We start from the raw sequence: 20,864 nt of genomic DNA on the forward strand, positions 1-20,864 counted from the left end.
ATTTCCAGTCCTTCAGGAACTATTTTTTCTTTTTTCTTTTTTTTAAGATTTTATTTATTTATTCATGAGAGACGTGGAGAGAGAGAGAGGCAGAGACACAGGCAGAGGGAGAAGCAGGCTCCATGCAGGGAGCCCGATGTGGGACTTGATCCCGGGACCCCAGGATCATGCCCTGGGCCAAAGGCAGGTGCTAAACCTCTGAGCCACCCAGGGATACCTTTCAGGAACTATTTATAAAGTTTGTATATTATTGGGCAGCCCTGGTGGCGCAGTGGTTTGGTGCTGCAGCCTGGGGTGGATCCTGGAGACCCGGGATCGAGCCCCACATCGGGTTTCCTGTATGGAGCCTGCTTCTCCCTCTGCCTGTGTCTCCGCCTCGCTCTGTGTGTCAATAAATAAATAAAATCTAAAAAAAAAAAAAAGCTTGTAAATTATCAAGTTTTGTGGTTTTTGCCTCCTACCTGTTTTTTTTTTTAAATTATCTATTTATCTATTTATCTATTTATGATAGAAAGAAGAGAGAAGGCACACAACTGAGTGGAGGGGCAGAGGGAGAGAGAATCCTGAAGCAGATTCTCTGCTGAGTGCAGAGCCCTATGTGGGGCTTGAACCCTAAGATCATGCGGTGAGTCCAAGCCAGGAGTTGGCCACTCAACCACTAAGCCACCCAGGTATCCCTTAAGTTTATTTTTCTTAGTAATTTCTGCACCCAAGGTGGGGTTTGAACTTAGGACCCCCAAGATCAAGAGTCACATGCTTTTCTGACTGAGTCAACCAGGCACCCCTAAAGTTTCCTTTTTTTGAGAGAAAGAGAATTGGGGGGCAGAAAGAGAGGGAGAGAGAGGATCTTAAGTAGGATTGACAGTGCAGAGCCCTTCAAAGGGCTCAATCTTGCAACTCTGGGATCATGTCCTGAGCTGAAATCAAAAGTCAGATGCTTAATCAACTGAGCCACCCAAACACCCCTAAACTTTCCATTTTAATTTTTTTTAAGTTTTTTTCTTTTAGGATTTTCTACACCCAACGTGGAAATTGAACTTACAACCCCAAGATCAAGATTCACACAAACAACGACTGAACCAGCCAGGTGCCCCAAACTTTCCATTTTTAATTATTAATTTTAATTATTATTTAATCTTAGATTTGTACAAGTTATAAGAAAATATTGGAACACCTGGCTGGCTCAGTTGGTTGAGTGGCCGACTCCTGGTTTGGACTTATGGCATGATCTTAGGGTTCAAGTGCCACATAGGGCTCTGCACTCAGCAGAGAATCTGCTTCAGGATTCTCTCTCCCTCTGCCCGTCCACTCAGTCATACGCCTTGGCTAAGGGCATGAACCCAGGTTCAGGGATTGAGTCTCACATCGGGCTCCCTGCAAGGAGCCTGCTTCTCCCTCTGTCTGTGTCTCTGCCTCTCTCTCTGTGTCTCTCATGAATAAATAAATAAAATCTTTAAAAATAAATAAATAAAAATAAACAAATAAACTAAAAAAATTTTTAAAAGAAAGTTTAAAAAATAAATGAGTCAATTAGAAATTCAGAAAAGGATTTCCTAAAATGGAAAAGTAGAGCTGTTGTAACTGAGTCCAAGCTTGTCTGTTTACCATGTGAAAGTCCAGTTGAGAAGCAAGACCTTGCAGCAAGAAAAGCAACTTTATTTGGAAAGTCAGCAAACTGAGAAGATGGTAGACTATTGTCCCAAAGAACCATCTCCCTTCAGCATGAGATTCAAACTTCTTTTCTTCTTTTATGTTAGCAAAAGGGAGAAATGGGGGGTGGGGAGTAAAATTAAAATGTGGTTGACATCCGTAGATATAATGAGGAAGGTCGTGTAACTTCTTTATTCTTGGTCAGTTGATCTTTATTTTTGTTTTTCTTTTAAGATTTTATTTATTCATGAGAGACATGGATAGAGAGAGAGAGGCAGAGACATAGAGGAGAAGCAGGCTCCATGCAGGAAGCCTGATGTGGGACTCGATCCAGGACTCCAGGATCACACCCTGGGCTGAAGGCAGGCGCCAAACCGCTGAGCCACCCAGGGATCCCTGTCAGTTTATCTTTGTGTGCAGGAATCTGGTCATTTCATTCCTATAAATCTTAAACAAAGCAGTCTTTTCTGTATGTACTTATCTCCTTGGGTGAGGTAGGTTTCGAGTAAAAAGGAATTTTTGCAAATTTTAGCTATAATAGATCTATGCAGGACTAAGCAGAAGTTTCTAAGCTATAGAGCACAGCAGCAAAGGAAATAGAAGCAATACATAGTTAGACATGTTAAGTTTCTATTAGTTACATTATTTGGAGGGGGAGGGGATCTCAGTGAACAAGATACACTATCTTAAATGGACATAGTCAAAGAGAGAATTAGTGAACTAGAAGGTGGTCCTAAGGAATTTACCTAAAGAATAGCACAAAAAGATAAAGTACAATGAAAAGGCATAAAAGATAGAAGGGTCATCAGTGAAAATGGCAGAGTATGAAGTCTGTCCCTCCCCAGAAACACTGAAAAAACCTGACAAAAAGTGTCTCAACCTTACCAGAAGTCTAGGAGGTGGTCAAAAGTTTGTAGCAACCAAGTAAATGTTTAGCCAGGAGAAAGTCCACTGAAATGTAGTAGGAGATCTTTGTGCTTTTTACCTTACCTTAGCCACACTCTCCTCACTGATAAAACAGCAATCTTAAAGGGATGCCTCAGTGGCTCAGCTGTTAAGCATCTGCCTTTGCCTCAGGGCGTGATCCTGGAGTCCCTGATGGAATCCCACATCAGACTCCCTGCATGGAGCCTGCTTCTCCCTCTGCCTATGTCTCTGCCTCTCTCTCTCTCTCTCTCTGTCTCTCATGAATAAATAAATAAAATCTTTAAAACAAAACAAAACAAACAGCAATCTTAAAGATGGTAGCCCGTGTTGCTGGTATGGGTACTTGCAGAGTGGACCTTGTTCCAAAAGGATAGGGTTTGTCTTTTTGACCAGACTGGAGTTTCCCTGAGGATTGATGCAATGGGTTTCCCGTTGTTTCATCTAATTTGGAATTGTATGAAGGCAGAAAAGGTAAAGAGAGGACTTTCCCTAAAAGCATTGAAAGGCAAGAGAACAAGCTGTTGCCTCTTGGGCAAACAAATAACAGCTGGGTGAACAATAGACCTACCAAGCATGAGAGGAAAGTCCAGGAAACAAGAGTTTGAGGGGAATAAGAGCTTTGAAAGGTTCCTGGGTATCCTGGGGAATCTAGAGAGCCATATGGCATGAGAAGAGAAGGACACATGCTAAAAGAACTGAGATGACCATAAGCTTTCACCTCTGGCTGATCTTTAGGCTCAGGGCAAGCAGGAAGCGGAGGTTAAGACAGTAATAAACAACCCGGCTAAGCATGGAAGGAGTGATTCAAACATAGATTACGGCAAAGACCTGGAGATTCTTTTTCTAATCTGCTCCCTTTTTTCCTCACTTCCTTTCCTCCAGGCATTTAAGGAGGTCTCCATCAAACTATAATTTAAAAATGGTTATTTAGAAGAAAACCTTTGTTTTTAGAAGTAAGCATTGACGTATTTACATGTTTAATTTTTCAACATTCCTATGATATTTCCAACTTACTCTCAAAAGGTCCATAAAAGAGAAGTAAATTTCACTAATTTAGTAATCATTTCTTAGGCCCTATTGTGTGATAGGTGTGGTAGACGGCAGAGATCTAACTTGGACCTCATCCCTCAAGGAACTTATAGGATAGTAGGGGAACCCATCTAACTAAAATACCAGATAGTCTAAGGACTTATGAGAGCTCAGTGAAGCAAGAGGATCTGGAATGGCTTCTTAAAAGAGGTCACATTGGGGCACCTGGGTGGCTCAGTAAGTTAAGCCTCCAACTCTTGATTTGGACTCAGGTCATGATCTCAGGGTCATGAGATGGAGCCCACAGCAGCTTCACACTCAGCAGGGAGTCTCCTTGACATTCTTTCTCTCCTCCCTCTCCCTCTGCCCCTTCTCCTTGCTCACATGAGTTCTCTGTCTAAAAAAAAAAAAGAGGGACGCCTGGGTGGCTCAGCAGTTTGGCGCCTGCCTTCGGCTCAAGGTGTGATCCTGGAGTCCTGGGATCGAGTCCCACGTCGGGCTCCCTGCATGGAGCCTGCTTCTCCCTCTGCCTGTCTCTGCCTCTCTCTCTGTGTGTCTCTCATGAATAAATAAATAAAATCTTAAAGAAAAAAAATAAAAAAAAGAAAGGAAGAAAGAAAGAAAAAGAAAAGAAAAAGGAAGTTTACATAAGCTAATTCTTGAAGCATGTAGAGGGATTCAAGAGAGAATGAGGGGTGGAAACTGGCTTTGATTGGAAGGGTGAAGGACAGTGAGTACTAGTTGTTCTCTAATATGCCCATCTTTCCATTGGTAATGGACTCCCCTAAGCTCAGCTGGGTGGTTGGCAGTCAGCTATACTACATTTTAAACTTCTTTTGTGGGCCACCTGGGTGACTCAGTGGTTGAGCATCTGCCTTTGGCTTAGGTCATGATCCTGGGGTCCTGGGATTGAGTCCTACATCAGGCTCCCTGTAGGGAGTCTGCTTCTCCCTCTGCCTATGTCTCTGCCTCACTCTTTGTATCTCTCATGAATATATAAATAAAATCTTAAAAAAAAATAAACTTCTTTTGCAGTTGGGTAAGACAACATGACTACCTTCTGGCCCAAAGGGAAGTCAGCTGAAATGATCTTAGCAATTTTCATGTCACATCTTTAATAGGAAGTTGCTTACTCTTCTCTTCCTCTCTGTGGGATGTAGTAATGGTGAGTCAACTTTGACCTTGTGGGGATCCCTGGGTGGCGCTGCGGTTTAGCGCCTGCCTTTGGCCCAGGGCGCGATCCTGGAGACCCGGGATCGAATCCCACGTCGGGCTCCCGGTGCATGGAGCCTGCTTCTCCCTCTGCCTGTGTCTCTGCCTCTCTCTCTCTCTCTCTCTCTCTCTCTCTCTGTGTGACTATCATAAATAAATAAAAAAATTAAAAAAAAAAAAAAAAACTTTGACCTTGTGGATGAGAATGATAACACCACAGGTGGAGTAATAAGATGGACAGAATTGAGTCCCAGGAGGACCTTGGGGAGCAAAGCCCCTGATCTGACCAGTCTTCATGGTCTATCAGCTCAGACTTTTACTTGGGAGAGAAAGAAACTTTCACCTTGATTAAGCCACTGATATTTTTATCTCTGTCTAGTCAATATGTTAACTAAGAAAAGCAAGAAGAGTACACCTAGGTGGCTCAGTCAGTTAAACATCTGACTCTTGGTTTCAGCTCAGGTCATGATTTCACAGTTGTGGGATCGAGCCTTACATTGCCTCTGTGCTCAGTGTAGAGTCTGCTTCAGATTCTCCCTCTCTCTCCAACAAATAATAAATAAATAAATCTTTCTCTTTCTTTCTTTCTTTCTTTCTTTCTTTCTTCTTTCTTTCTTTCTTCCTTCCTTCCTTCCTTCTTCCTTCTTTCTTCTTTCTTTCTTTCTTTCTTTCTTTCTTTCTTTCTTTCTTTCTTTCTTTCTTTTTCCTTTTTTTTTTAGATTTTATTTATTTGAGAGAAAGAGAGAGAATGGAGGGAGGGGCAAAGGGAAAGGGAGAAGCAGATTCCCTGCTGAGCAGGGAGCCCAACACGGGGCTCCATCCCAGGACTCCAAGATCAATACCTGAGCCAAAGGCAGACATTTAACCAACTGAGCCACCCAGATGCCCTCATTGTTTTATATTTTAAATATATGAATGAATCTCTTAGCCTATATATTTACTCCCAACAGAAGGAAGTTGAACTGGATTGTGCAATGATTTCAGAAGGCACCAAGCATGAACTGAAATGTATTTGAAGAGATGTAGCTCATTGGGCTATGATTTAACAGGTTCGTTGGGGGCATGTGTTCACCCATTTACACAACAAATAAGGCAGAAGTAGAGGTGTTCTTTTTTGTTGCTACAATAGCTTGTAAAGACCTCTGGCCAACTGCTTTATCTAACTACCATGCTGAACAATGGTGCCTGGGTAGGAGAAAAGCAGTGGTTGGTCTGCTCCTTCTGAAGGCTTTGGGATGTTGGTTTAGAAGATTCTTTAAAACATCTCCAGGTGCCTGGAAGCATCATTCACAGGTTAAAATGTAGCAAATAATTGTTTTTTTTTCCAGATTAGCAAATAGTCTAGACATTAATAATAGTCAGTGTTGGCTAGCATGTGAAAAAATGGGCACTCTCACAAAGAAAGTATAAGTTAGTAGAATCTTTGTGGAGGATGATGTGGCCATACCTATTCTACTCCACCCCAGATTTCACAACAGAATCAAGCTATGGAAAGGAAGAAGGATATTCCTAGATGCTGAAAGTTCATTTTATTATAATTCTGAACATGTTTAAAGCATTTTACAATTTATAAATGTAATCTTACATGATCTTCATTCAGTATAGTTCAACGACATGTACATAACCATATGTCCATTTGACAGATAAAGAAACCAAGATTCAGGGCAGCCCGGGTGGCTCAGTGGTTTAGCACCACCTTTAGCCCAGGGCCTGATCCTGGAGACCCGGGACCGAGTCCCACGTTGAGCTTCCTGCATGGAGCCTGCTTCTCCCTCTGCCTGTGTCTCTGCCTCTGTCTTTCTCTCTCTCTGTGTGTCTCTCATGAATAAATAAATAAAATCTTAAAGAAAAGAGAGAGAGAGAAACCAAGATTCAGATTTATCCCCCTGATTTGTTCAGAAGTCTCATTGTTAACAAGGGGTGGAGGCAGTATTAAGAACTGTAAATTCGGGATCCCTGGGTGGCGCAGTGGTTTAGCGCCTGCCTTTAGCCCAGGGCGCGATCCTGGAGACCCGGGATCGAATCCCACGTCAGGCTCCCGGTGCATGGAGCCTGCTTCTCCCTCTGCCTGTGTCTCTGCCTCTCTCTCTCTCTCTCTCTGTGACTATCATAATAAATAAAAAAATTTAAAAAAAAAAAAAAAAAAAAAAAAAAAAAAAAAAAGAACTGTAAATTCCAGGTGGTACTCTTTTCCCAAACAACAAATTGGACAAAACATAGAGAAAAGTCTTCTTTGCTAGAAGAGACCAAAAATACTTTCTGGAATAAGATACAGCATAAGCAAAAATTACTCTAAAGATATTCATCATTCATTCATTCATTCATTCATGAGAGACACAGAGAGAGAGGCAGAGACATAGCAGAGGGAGAAGGCAGGCTCCCTACAGGGAGCCTGATGTGGGACTCAATCCCAGGACTCCACTCCAGGATCACAATCTGAACCAAAGGCAGATGCTCAACCACTGAGCCACCCAGGCATCCCAAGTAAACAACTTCTTCTTCTTCTTCTTCTTCTTCTTCTTCTTCTTCTTCTTCTTCTTCTTCTTCTTCTTCTTCTTCTTCTTCTTCTTCTCTTCTTTCTTCTTCTTTTCTTCTTCTTCTTCTCCTTCTCCTTCTCCTTCTCCTTCTCCTCCTCCTCTCCTCCTCCTCCTCCTCCTTCGTCTTCGTCTTTAAAAAACGAATTTTATTCACTTATTCATGAAAGACACAGAGACACAGACAGAGGGAAAAGTAGGCTCCACGCAAGGAGCCCAACGTGGGACTCGATCCCTAGACTCTAGGATCACGTCCTGGGCTGAAGGCAGGAATCAAACTTGGGGCAGGGATCCCCCAAGTAAACTTTTTTTTTTTTTAAGATTTTACCCATTTATTCATGACACACAGAGAGTGACAGAAAGAGAGGCAGAGACACAGGCAGAGGGAGAAGCAGGCTCCATGCAGGGACCCGATGTGGGACTTGATCCCAGGTCTCCAGGGTCACGCCCCAGGCTGAAGGCGGCGCTAAACCACTGGACCACCAGGGCTGCCCCCCCAAGTAAACTTTTTAAAAAAGAAACATGAGAGGTGCCTGGGTGGCTCAGTTGGTTAAGTATCTGCCTTCGGTTCAGGTCATGATCCCAGAGTCCTGGCATCAAGTCCCATGTTGGGCTTCCTGCTCAGCAGGAGTCTGCTTCTCCCTCTCCCTCTGCCCTTCCCCTTGCTCGTGCTCTCTGTCTCTTTTTCAAATAAATAAAATATTTTTAAAAAAGGAAGAAAGAAGAAAGAAAGAAAGAAAGAAAGAAAGAAAGAAAGAAAGAAAGAAAACAAAGAAACATTTGGGTAGGCATAGTATATGCCAAAGGGTCATTTAAGGAGTTGAGAAATGGTTTTGACGTCCTCTGTGGATTGGGAAAACATATTTCGTTGCAAGGAACAGAAACTCTACTCAAACTGCAGGAGGTTCCTAGACAGAGTTATCAGGCGTTTCTCTCTCTCTTTCTTTCTTTCTTTCTTTTCTTTCTTTTTTTAAAATTTATTTATTCATGACAGACACAGAGAGAGAGAGAGGCAGAGACACAGGCAGAGGGAGAAGCAGGCTCCATGCAGGAGCCTGACGTGGGACTATCCCGGGTCTCCAGGATCACACCCCAGGCTAAAGGCGGTGCTAAACCACTGGGCCACCAGGGCTGCCCCAGGATTGGTTTCTATCCTTTGGTTTTGTTTTTCTCAGTGTTGACTGTCTTCTTAGATAGGCTTTCCTCATGGGATGGCAAACTGATTCCAGCAGCTCCAGCCTTGTATTCTCCTAGTATAGTAACTCCTACATTATAAAGCCTTTCCCTAATACCTCCAGCTTTGGCCATAACTGGGTTATGTATCCAATCCTAGAGTCAAATGGCTGGGTTAACTCCAGGCCTAACCCATGAACTAAAATTAAAATTAAGAGTAAAATCAGAGGGACGCCTGGGTGGCTCAGTGGTTGGGTGTCTGCCTTTGGCTCGGGGTGTGATACCAGAGTCCTGGGATCGAGTACTGCATCAGGCTCCCTGTGGGAAGCCTGCTTCTCCCTCTGCCTGTGTCTTTGCCTCTCTGTGTGTGTCTCTCATGAATAAATAGATAAAATCTTTAAAAAAACAAAAGAGTAAAATCAGAATTCTATTATCAAAAGCACAGATACTGTAAAGATCAAAATAATACAATAAATACCCAGTAAGGTAATGTGAAGAAATTAGAAGTTCTCGTGGAAAGAAAACAAAGAAGTTTTGGTGGGAAAAGGGAACATAAGACATCTGTGATCCCCACATTGAAGACTTCCTCAAATGCCCTTTTGTGGAAAGAGAGAAAGCTTCCCAGGAGTAAGACAGCTCCTTTATTCTCTATGAATCCAATTGTACAAGGAAGGCAATCCCCTCTGCTGTCTGTGACAAGGGAGATGTGCTTGTCCACTGCCTGGCCAGATGCGTACAGTCTCACTGTGTTCTGGAGCTTCTGAGGGAGGAAATGATTTCCTCCTTAGGGCTATTTTACTGGAAGCTGAAATTATCAGGAAAAACACAGAAGGCATGAGTCCACTGATATGTCTAAAGCTAAAAATCAAGAACTGGTGGGATATGAAAGAGCAAAGATGTATATGCATGTGTGTGTGTGTGTGTATACATTTACATATAACTGCAGGAAAAAGAGGATGGATTAAAAGAAAGGAAGGGAAGGGAGCACTTGGGTGTCTCGGTTAAGAGTCTGCTTTCAGCTCAGGTCATGATCCTGGGGTCCTGGGATTGAGCCCCGTGTCAAGCTCCCTGCTCAGCAGAGAGTCTGCTTCTCCCTCTCTCTTTGCCCTTCCCTCCACGTTCTCTTCCTCAAATAAATAAAATCTTTAAAAATTAATTAATTAATAATAAAAATGGTTGGGGAGAAGATGGATAAAATCATTTTCTATTCTTTTTTTTGTAACCGGTTGCGCTTTTCAAAATATCACAGCACTTCTCTACTTGAGCCTGTCAAAAACTCTGAGTAGTATTAGCCCTATTCTTAAGGAAAGGAATTGAGGTTCAAAGAGGAAAGACAACTTGCAAAAGATAGTGAATTGCTGGAAGAGACAGGACTAAAACTTTATCAATTGCCATCCAATCTTTCCCCTATATCACACTGTTAGGAGCTTGCAATCAATACAAAGGTACAGGGGTACTTGGCTGGCTCAATCAGAAAAGCATGTGACTCTTGATCTTGGGGTTGTAAGTTCAAGCCCCACGTTGGATGTAGAGATTACTAAAAACACAAAACAATACAGACCCTTATAATATCACTCTCTGAGAAGTTCATTCTATACACAGGGTAGCTCTGTGAAGGTCATTTATCTCTCATGTCCTTTGTAAAGTTCCCTCTCCTTGGCCAGAGTCAAAGGGTACCTCTCATACCAGATCCTTCTCACTTGTCACCATGAGTATATGGTCAGTGCTAGTGAAAACTAGTTAAGGGTGGGGGCCGTTACCCACCACAATAGTTAAGGCCGGGATCAAAATCAAGTGGTAATCACCACCCAAAGCTCCTAGGTCAAGTAGTAACATTGAGTATGTTGATAATGGAGTTTTTCTACTGTTAATGGGAATTTGGCTGATATGATGAGCAAGAACCCATAAGAGAGAAATTTCTGGTCACAGCCGGGAGATCATATTTCAGCCAATTCTCCTTATTATATGAGGCAGCAGATGGGAGAGGGTGAGGGGCCAGAAGGAGAGGCAAGGGAAAAAATGATTCAGGAGGGGTACCTGGCTAGCTCAGTTGGTAGGGCATATGACTCTTGAGTTCAAGCCCCATGTTGGGGATAGAGTTTACTTAAAATAACAAAACAAAGCAAAACAAAATAAAACAAAAAACAACCATGGTTCAGGAAATTGTAAAAGAAGAAAGATTAGCCTGGCTGGCTCAATTGGTTAAGCAATTGTCTTCAGCTCAGGATCCTGGGATGGAGCTCCACATTGGGCTCCCTATTCAGTTGGGAGCTTGCTTCTCACTCTCCCTCTGCCACTCCCTGTCTCGTGCTCTCTTGCACTACCTCACATAAATAAATAAATTTGGGGCAGCCCGGGTGGCTCAGCAGTTTAGTGTCACCTGCAGCCCAGTCTGTGATCCTGGAGACCCGGGATCAAGTCCCATGTCGGGCTCCCTGCATGGAGCCTGCTCCTCCCTCTGCCTGTGTCTCTGTCTCTTTTTCTCTGTGTGTCTCTCACGAATAAATAAATAAAATCTTTAAAATAAATTTTAAAAATTGTTAAAAAAAAAAAAAAAGATGAGAAGCCCTAGTGCTTCTGGAAAGGAATGTCAAGATGTAGCATCTTGCCTAAGCAAAGATTCAAAGGGCTTTTCACATCTTTCCTTCCTTTTTTAATTTTTATTTATTTTTATTTTTTAGTAGTCTGCTATACAGGGATTAAAAATACTGGGGATTTAATTTCTCTAGTTACTTGAAAGACCATCTGTGCCCTGCTTTGATGCATAAGTCCCTGCTCTGGTGAAGGAACCATGTGCTAATCTGGCCAATCCTCCCTTTCTCCAGCCTTCTCCACTTCCCATCCTTTACCATCTGGCTATGGGATCACTTTTTTCAGAGGGCTGAGAGAGAGCTCTAGTCTGAAATTCTCCCCACCCAGCTGTGCCCCTGATACCCTGGGGACTGGCAAACATCACAGGACCATTTGACATCAGCTCACTCTTGGCTACTAACCAATATCCAAGAACTGCATGTGGGTGGAAATCTATTCTGGCTGAAAAGTGACCCCCCCCCCCCCCCGCCCCTGCCCCCATCGAGACTTTTGCAGCTTTATCTCCTTTTTGCAGACCTGGCTTAAGTTCAAGGCTGAGTCATCAGGGTGAGCATGCGAATATCTTTTCTATACTTAAATACAGGTTAGTGACATTACAGTAGAATTCTAGTAAAGAAAGTATACTGACCTGGTGAAAATTTATTCTCTATAGTGAAAAATCATGAGCAAAAAATGGATTTCTTCCGATTCCTATTTATCATCTAGAATGAGCAGAAAGTTGGTTTAAGTTCTTTTTTAAAAAATATTTTATTTATTTATTCATGAAAGACAGAGAGGTAGAGACAGAGGCAGAGGGAAAAGCAGGCTCCATGCAGGGAGCGTGATATGGGACTCCATCCCTGGACTGCATGATCATGACCCGAGCCGAAGGCAGATGCTCAACCACTAAGCCACCCAGGCGTCCCACGGTTTAAGTTCTTCTTTCTTTCTTTCTTTCTTTCTTTCTTTCTTTCTTTCTTTCTTTCTTTCTTTCTTTCTTTCTTTCTTTTAGATTTATTTATTTATTTCTCTTTCTTTTAGATTTATTTATTTATTTGGGAGAGAGAGAGAGAGCACACATGTGAGGGGTTGGGGGGGAGGACAGAGGGAAAGGAAGAGAAGCAGACTCCCACTTGATGTGGGGCTTGATCCCAGGAGCCTGAGATCATGACCTGAACTAAGGCAGATGCTCAACCAACTGAGCTCCGCAGGTGCCCCTACCCAGCCATTTCTAAGACTGATTTGCTTCCCATCTCTCCATCCACAGTTTTCCAGAGAGCAGCCCCCTCCTTTTTTTTTTTTTTTTTTTTTTTAAATAACCTCTAGGTCCAACATGGGACTTCAACTCATGACCCCAAGATCAAGAGTCTCATGCTGTATGGACTGAGCCACCCAGGCTCATCTAGGGATTCCCCTTCTTTACTGGAATAAGCTATACCTCTTGGATCAGAGCTCCTGGCTGGTCAGGGCACAATGTCCATTAAGTAAGACCTTGCCCTTCTGTCTGTATTTAACAAGAACTTCATTGTGTTTCTGAGTGTGATGCCCCCAGGGAATCAGTGTGAGCTCAGAGTTTGTCTTTCCAGTCTCTCTCACTGGTTGGAAATGATCCTGCTTTTTCTGGTAAATCTTCTGGCCTGCATTACAATCAGAAGAGTCACAATTAATCACCTGCTGGCTAGGCTGCTTCCAGGGCCTGGAGGTACCGTGGCAAGGACCTTTACACTCTGAGGTATTGATGTTCCAAGTACCCTGCGAAGTACTGCACAAATGATAATTTTAAGGAAACAATTTGGATAACCCAGAATTTAGCTCTTTGCTTAACATGGAACCCAGATCTTTACCTTGTCAGTGAAAGTAGAAATCAGAGTTAGAGGGGCTTTCAGAGATAAGCAAATCTGATTCCCTTATGATGTTGGGGAGAAAATTGAGACCACCTCCTCTCACCAAGAATGGCTGGCAACGTGACAATCCTCTGGCCTCAGTCCAACCAGGGCAGGAAATTTTGGTGTAGTGTAATGGTTTCAAGTACTTGTATTGGAGTCAGAGGGACTTAGGTTTGAAAGCCAGTGATACTGGGCAGTAACTTCCATTCTCTAAACCTGTATCCTTCACTGTAAATTTGGGTTAATAATATTGTCTATCTTATGGGACTCTTAAGATAATTAAATGCAAAGATGGATATAAAGCACTATGCTTAGAACATACTAAACGCTTGAAAATGGCTAATATTATGCATTTCATTAAACTATTTTTTTTCCTTTTCTCTTCTAATCAATGACAGAAGAGATAAGGGTTAGCCACTCACTTCCAAGAGAGCCTTGGCTACTCTGCAAACCTCTTAGTTTGAATATCCAAGCTACTCAGGAGACTCAGAGCAAGTAATTACTTCTTTCTACTGATGGAAAAACTTAAGAATAGTGGAAATTTAATCTTCTCCCCAGTGGAATAGTGTGGTGTAACAAAGAGCATGGGTTTTGAAAGCAAGGTTTTGGCCTTAGTTCAAATGCTGATTATATTGCCTATTTGTTTCATGATCTTGGATAAATTACATAACCTTTCTGAACCTTCCTGAGAGATGTTAATATCTTATCACATAGGGTTATTGTGATGAATAAATGAGATGATATATATGTACGCCAAACACATGCTAAGTTATAGTGGAATCTATTGTTTTTGCCTGTACTAGTATCTGATTTCCCTTTTCCTAGTAGCATATTTTGATTTTTCCTCAGAATACTACCTTTCCCCTGCTGCATACTCTAATGGTAGATCTGTCAGTCAAGATGCTTTTCTTCTCTGACTGAGTGGGCAGCTGACCCAACCGAGGCTAGCCAGATCCTTAAATCCCTATAATTTGCATCCTTTGAAGGGTGAATAAGAGATGGACAAGGGACAAGTTGATTCATGCCAGGTGTCACCCTGAAGAGACTATCCAATTGTTCTTGCCATCTAGATTCCTGGAGGTACCTAGTTCTTGTCTTTTTTAAGGCCTGGTGGTTCAACTGTTCTTTCAAGACTATCAGCACCTGCATGTCCTTCTGATAACTTCCTTTTTCTGTATCACATTAGACAGAATTGGTTTATGTTACTAGCAACCTCAGAACACTGCTACACAGATGTTAGAGAAATGTTAGTTTTCTCTTATTTGCTTACCTACTCTCAGCAATCACTTATACTCTTTCAGGTTGCCAACACATATAGAGAATTCTAGTGCTTCAGGACAACCTAAACAGTGGATTTTTTTCACCCAAGATTTTGTTTATTTATTCATGAGAGACACATAGAGAGAGGCAGAGATACAGGCAGAGGGAGAAGCAGGCTCCCTGCAGGGATCCTGATGCGGGACTCAATCCCAGGACCCCAGGATCACAACCTGAGCTGAAGACAGGTGCTCAACCATTGAGCCACCCAGGCGTTCCCCCTAAACAGTGGACTTTTGTTGTACTTAGACTGGAATCAGTCTACATTGTTGATTCATTTGATGTTCCCAATCAGCAAATCTTAACAGTTCCACATTTAAACATGCAGAATCTAATCACCTCTCAACTCTTTACTACTTCACTAGTATAAGCTACTATCATCTCTAGCCTAGAGTACATGCTGTAATAGTTTTTAACTGCTTTCCATGTTTTCTTTTTTATTATTTTTATCTTTTTAAAAGATTTTATTTATTTATTCATGAGAGACAGAGATTCCGGGATCTCTGGAATTCCGGGATCGCTAAAGGCAGGCGCTAAACCCCTGAGCCACCCAGGTGTCCCCATTCTTATCCTTTTATGATCCATTCACCACCCAGGAGCCAATGGGATTCTTTTAAAATATAAACCAGGGACTCCTGACTGCCTTGGTCAGTAGTACATGCAACTCTGGACCTTGGGGTTATAAATTTGAGCCCCATACTGGGTATAGATTAGTTATAAAAAAAATCTTAAAGTATAAATCAGAGCACACAGTGCATAAATAACAAAAAGATACTTGTTGACTTAATGAATGGATAGAATTCTGATACATGAATAAAATGGAATACTATGAAATTGTTAGAAAAGAATAAGATAGAATGTCCTAATATGTAATAACTTCTAATATATAAGTAAAGCTATAAAAGAGAAAGAAAAAAATAGTACATTGTACTTAATAGGCTTTCATTTGTGTAAAAAGGATATATTTCTGGAAGTTTACATAGTGGGGCACCTGGATGGTCCAGTTGGTTAAGGATTGACTCTATTTTTTAAAGATTTTTTAAATTTGAGAGAAAGAGAGCACGAGCTGGTGGAAGGGGAGAGGGAGAAGCAGGCTCCTCACTGAGCAAGGAGCCCCATACAGAGCACAATCCCAGGACCCCTAGATCAAGACCTGAACCAAAGGCAGACACTTAACTGAGTAAGTCACCTAGGCACCCCAAGCATTGATTCTTGATCTCAGCTCAGGTCTGGATTTCATGGTTGTGAATTCAAACCCCATGTTGGGCTCCATGCTGGGCAAGGAGCCTACCTAAAAAAGAAGAAGAAGAAGAAGAAGAAGAAGAAGAAGAAGAAGAAGAAGAAGAAGAAGAAGAAGAAGAAGAAAAATTAGAAATTAGTAACATCAGTTAATCTCGGGATTTAGGGGTATCTGTGGGAGGGAGATTTACTTTTCACTGTACATCCTTTTGTACTACTATTTATTTATTATTTAAAAAGCTTCAGTTCTCCCTTGGGAGGATGCTTTGATTTATTTATTTTTAAATATTTTACTTATTTAAATTTTTATTTATTTATGATAGTCACACACAGAGAGAGAGGCAGAGACACAGGCAGAGGGAGAAGCAGGCTCCATGCACCGGGAGCCCGACGTGGGATTCGATCCCGGGTCTCCAGGATCGCGCCCTGGGCCAAAGGCAGGCGCTAAACCGCTGCGCCACCCACGGATCCCTATTTATTTATTTATTTGACAGAGAGAGATAGAGAGCACGGCAGGGCGAGCAGCAGGCTGAGGGAGAGAGAGAGAAGCAGGTTTCCGGCTAAGTAGGGAGCCTGATGTAGGACTGGATCCCAGGACCCAGAGACTGAGCTGAAGGCAGATGTTTAAGCGACTGAACCACCCAGATGTCCCTATTTCTTTTTAATTTACATATTTTTAGACTTTTAAAAAGATTTTATTTATTTATTTTAGTGAGAGAGCATTCAAGCAGCGGGGAGGGAGAGGGCAGCCGACTCTGCGCTGAGCAGGGAGCCTGTCACAGGACTCTCTGACCCGTGAGATCATGACCTGAGCCGAAATCCAGAGTCCCGACGCTTAACTGACTGAGGCATTCAGGCGCCCCTATATTTTTAAAGACTTTATTTATTTATTTGAGAGAGAGAGAGAGAGAGAGAGAAAGAGGGAGAAATAGCACAAGCGGGAGGAGGGGCAGATGGAGAGGGAGAAGCAGATTCTCTGCTGAGCCAGAAGCCTGACTGGTGGGGGGCTCAATTCCAGGACCCAGAGATCATGATCTGAGCTGAAGGCAGCCACTTAACCGACTGAGCCACCCAGGTGCCTGGTTCGATATTTTTACACATTAAGAAATGACCCCTATGATAAGTCTAGTTACCATCTATCACCATGTAGTTATATTATTCACTATATTCCCTATTCTGTACATTGTATCTCCAAGATTTATTTATTATAATACTTTTTTTAAAAAGATTTTATTTATTTATTTGAGAGGTGAGAGAGCCACAAACAGGAGAAGTAGCAGAGGGAGAGCAAGAAGCAGACTTCCTGCTGAGCAGGGGGCCCTGATGTGGGGCTTGATCCCAGGCCTCTGGGATCAGGACCTGAGCTAATGGCAAACATTTAACCAACTGAGCCACCAAGGTGCCCTTGTACTGTATTTCTTAATCCCCTTCTCCTTTTCTTTTCTTTTTAAGGTTTATTTGTTTATTCATGAGAAATGCAGAGAGAGAGGCAGAGACATAGGCAGAGGGAGAAGCAGGCTCCCTGCGGGGTCCCTGATGGGGGACTTGATCCCAGGACCCCAGGATCACGACCTGAGCGGAAGGCAGATTTCCAACCACTGAGCCACCCACGCACCCCACCCCTTCACCTTTTCATCTGCTCCACTACGCCTCCCTACTGTGGTAAACAATCATTCATTTCCTTAACTATGAGTCTGTTTCTATTTGTTCATTTGTTTTGTTGTTTAGAATCCACAAAGAAGTAGAATTATAGAGTAATTAGCATTTGCCTTTTTTTTTTTTTTTTTTAAGATTTTCTTTATTCATGAGAGACACACAGAGAGTCAGAGATACAGGCGGAGGACGAAGAGGCAAGGAGCCGAATGTAGGACTCGATTCTGGGATCACTCCCTGAGCCAGAGGCAGACACTGAACCGCTGAGCTACCTAGGCGTCCCTGCATTTGCCTTTCTCTGACTGAATTATTTTACTTAGCATTAAACCCTTTCAGTCTGGGCAGCCCCGGTGGCTCAGCAGTTTAGTGCCACCTTTGGCCCAGGGCATGATCCTGGAGACGTGGGACCTTCCTTCTCCCTCTGCCTCTATGTTTCTCATGAATAAATTAAAAAAAAAAACAAAAAAAACACCCTTTCGGTCCATTTGTGTTGTCACAAATGGGAAGATCTCATTCTTTTATATGGCTTAGTAATATTTCATTATGTATTATATATTATATATATGGCATTTCTTCTGTATCCATTCATCTATTGGTGGATACTTAGATCAAATTAAATATTTCTCTTTTTTCAGATTTATTTTTTTTTTCAGATTTTTTTTTAAAGTAACCTCTATAACCAATGTGGGGCTCTAACTTATAACCCCAAGATCAAGAGTCACAAGCTCTAATGACTGAGCCAACCAGGCACCTCCCAATTCCTTCTCTTCTTGTTCTTTTTTAAAAAATTTATTTAAAATTTATTTTATTTTTTTCTCTTGTAATGAGATTAAAAAATTTTGAAAAAATTTTTTTGAGAGAGGGGCAACCCGGGTGGCTCAGCAGTTTAGTGCCGCCTTCAGCCCAGGGCCTGATCCTGGAGACCTGAGATGGAGTCCCACGTTGGGCTCCCTGCATGGAGCCTGCTTCTCCCTCTGCCTGTGTCTCTGCTGTCTCTCATGAATAAATAAAATCTTTTTTAAAAAAATGATTTGAGAGGGCACATGAGAGAGCATGAGTAGGGGGAGGGGCAGAGGGAGAAGGAGAGTCAGACTCCTAGTTGAGCAGGGAGCCTATTTCAGGGCTGAATCCCAGGACCTGGGATCATAACCTGAGCCAAAGGCAGACCTTTAACCAACTGAGCCATCCAGGTGCCCCTAAAGTGACTGAGCCCCTCATTGGGCTCTGTGCTCAGCAGAGTCAGCTTATCCCTCTCTCTCTGCTCCTCCTTTTACTCTCTCTGTCAAACAAACAAACAAACAAATAAATAAATAGCTAGCCCATAAAGTCTTTGTAAAGATTTCCAATAACTTTGCCACTTTCACCTATCTAGTCAGATTAATATTACATCTTCAACACGAGGACCAATGTGATGTTCTCAGGTATGTCCAGATGGTTCAAGTCTTTTCAGAATGTATTATGATAGTGGGCATGAAAGTTAACATAGCTCTGGGGCAAGACTATAAATGTATGCTATTGTCTATTCCACATGACAGTTAACTGTTTCTGAGCCTCTTTCTCATAGGGATGGAAAAGAATTCATTCACCAAATCAGTGAATCACATACCACATATTTGAGGCAATGTTAATCTGCTTTAGTAAATATACTAAGCCTGATATACTGGTTCCAATCAGGGCTACTACTTTTGTGAATTTGCCTAGTCCACTGTTATCCTCTAGAGTCTGTCTAGGATTGTGTGGAATCAAAGCTATAATAAGGATCCCTACATCTGCATCCTTTAAATCTTTAAGAATGTCACTAATTTGTCATTCCTTATAAGATGTGATGCTTTCTATTGCTATCTTGGCTGGGGTAAGGGGAAGTTTCAAAATTTTCTACTTGGCCGCCTCTATTATGACAGCTCTTACTTTACGGATCATGGGACCAGTGTGGTAGTTCTATTAACTACCAGATATGTCAATTTAATTTACACATTTGAGGGATGCCTGGGTGGCTCAGCAGTTGGGCCTCTGCTCAGGACGTGATCCCAGATTTCCGGAATAGAGTCCCGCATTGAGTTCCCCACAGGAAGCCTGCTTCTCCCTCTGCCTATATCTTTTCCTCTCTCTCTGTGTTTCTCATGAATAGATGAATAAAATCTTTAAAAAAAATAATAATTTACACATTTGAGAATTGGGGAAATTACCATTGGATATGTCTGTGTACACAGTGGATCTATTGCAAATTGAACCTGGAACAGGACTCCATTTATTATGTGATCTCCATATGTCCCTACTCTAACTGGGGGAACCTGATGATGTTTTTGATCCCTTATTATCAATTTCATCTCAGACTTTTGAATTCCTTGCATCCAAAAGTCCTTGAATTCCTTGGCTAGTATTTCCCTTTTCCCTGTGCTGGCTGCCCAGGTAAATGGTAGTAGACCCCTTTGGGGAAGGAGTGAAGGTGTTATTGCCATCTCTACTTGTCATGGTGTTGGAGAGCCCTTCCTCCTGGAGACCTGCCCTCTCCATTAGTCACTGGGTTCCATGTCTGGAAACTGGTTCTAGTCCAGAAACTAGGCAATGAATCATGACTCAACCTCTTGATCTTCCACCCTTGATTTATCTTAATTGCTACATTGGTCATCTTGTCCTTAGGAACATTGTATTCCATCAGCTATCTCCATAGCTCTCTGCAAGTCAGAGACCCTTCAGGTTGCCATTCCAATCTCATAGTTCATTACAATAATTGCATTTGTGTTGCTTCTGATGGTTAGGGGTTCCATCTGGCCTCTAGTATTTAAGGATCCTGTCATTCTCAATTGCTATCAAGGAATGCTGTTCTGAAAGTGCAGGGGCAGACGTTACTGGGCTCCTCAGTGATACGAGTGGATCTTTCCTCAGAATATTCTTCAGAGCACTCCCATGGAACAGAGTCATTTGGTGAGTTTTCTGGTTTTACACGCTATATCCACTGCAACCTCCTTCTCTGAGCCTTTTTATTTTTTAAAGATTTAAAAAAAAAAAAAAAAAAAAAAGATTTTTAAAAAGATTGTATTTATTTATTCATGAGAGATACACAGAGAGAGGCACAGACACAGGCTGAGAGAAAAGCAGGTTCCTCACAGGGAGCCCAATGTGGGATTTGATCCCAGGACCAGGATTACACCCTGAGCCAAAGGCAGATGCTCAACTGCTGAGCCACCCAGGTGTCCTTTTTTTAAAAGATTTTATTTTCTTTAAATATTTTTTATTTATTTATTAGAGAGAGAGAGAGAGAGAGAATATCAAGCAGAGGGAGAAGCAGGCTCCATGCAGGGAGCCTGATGTGGGACTCGATCCAGGGTCTCCAGGGTCACACTCTGGGCAGAAGGCGGCGCTAAACCACTAAGCCACCAGGGCTGCCCAAGATTTTGTTTATTCATGAAACACAGAGAGAGAGAGAGAGGCAGAGAAATAGGCAGAGGGAGAAGCAGGCTCCATGCAGGGAGCCCGATGAGGAACTTGATCCCAGAACCCCAAGATCACGCTCTGGGCCTAAGGCAAGCACTCAACCGCTGAGCCACCCAGGTGTTCCATCCTTCTCTAAGCCTTTTGACCCCTGCTTTCACCATCTCCCACAGCAGTTCTGACATTTCTACTTAATTTGTTATGAACCTGTAGCATTCTCTAAGCTCTTAAGAGCCATCCA

At 42.4% G+C, this 20,864-nt stretch overlaps 1 protein-coding gene across 2 annotated transcripts in view; it reads left to right on the forward strand.

Annotated features, from left to right (window-relative positions):
* The first annotated feature begins 5,786 nt into the window (after nt 1–5,786).
* The window catches only part of UBAP1 (ubiquitin associated protein 1), an 85,120-nt gene continuing 70,042 nt past the window's right edge, over nt 5,787–20,864 (forward strand). The window contains exons 1-2 of one of the 2 annotated variants that reach the window (XM_049091872.1): nt 5,787–5,867; nt 16,991–17,200. In XM_049091872.1, coding sequence (XP_048947829.1) covers nt 17,014–17,200 — 187 coding nt within the window. In that variant the 5' untranslated portion in view covers nt 5,787–5,867; nt 16,991–17,013. The remainder of the gene's footprint in view (nt 5,868–16,990; nt 17,201–20,864) is intronic. The other variant, XM_035697121.2, reaches the window with a different exon arrangement.

Source organism: Canis lupus, chromosome 11 (genome assembly GCF_003254725.2).
Source record: "Canis lupus dingo isolate Sandy chromosome 11, ASM325472v2, whole genome shotgun sequence".
NCBI lineage: Eukaryota > Metazoa > Chordata > Mammalia > Carnivora > Canidae > Canis > Canis lupus.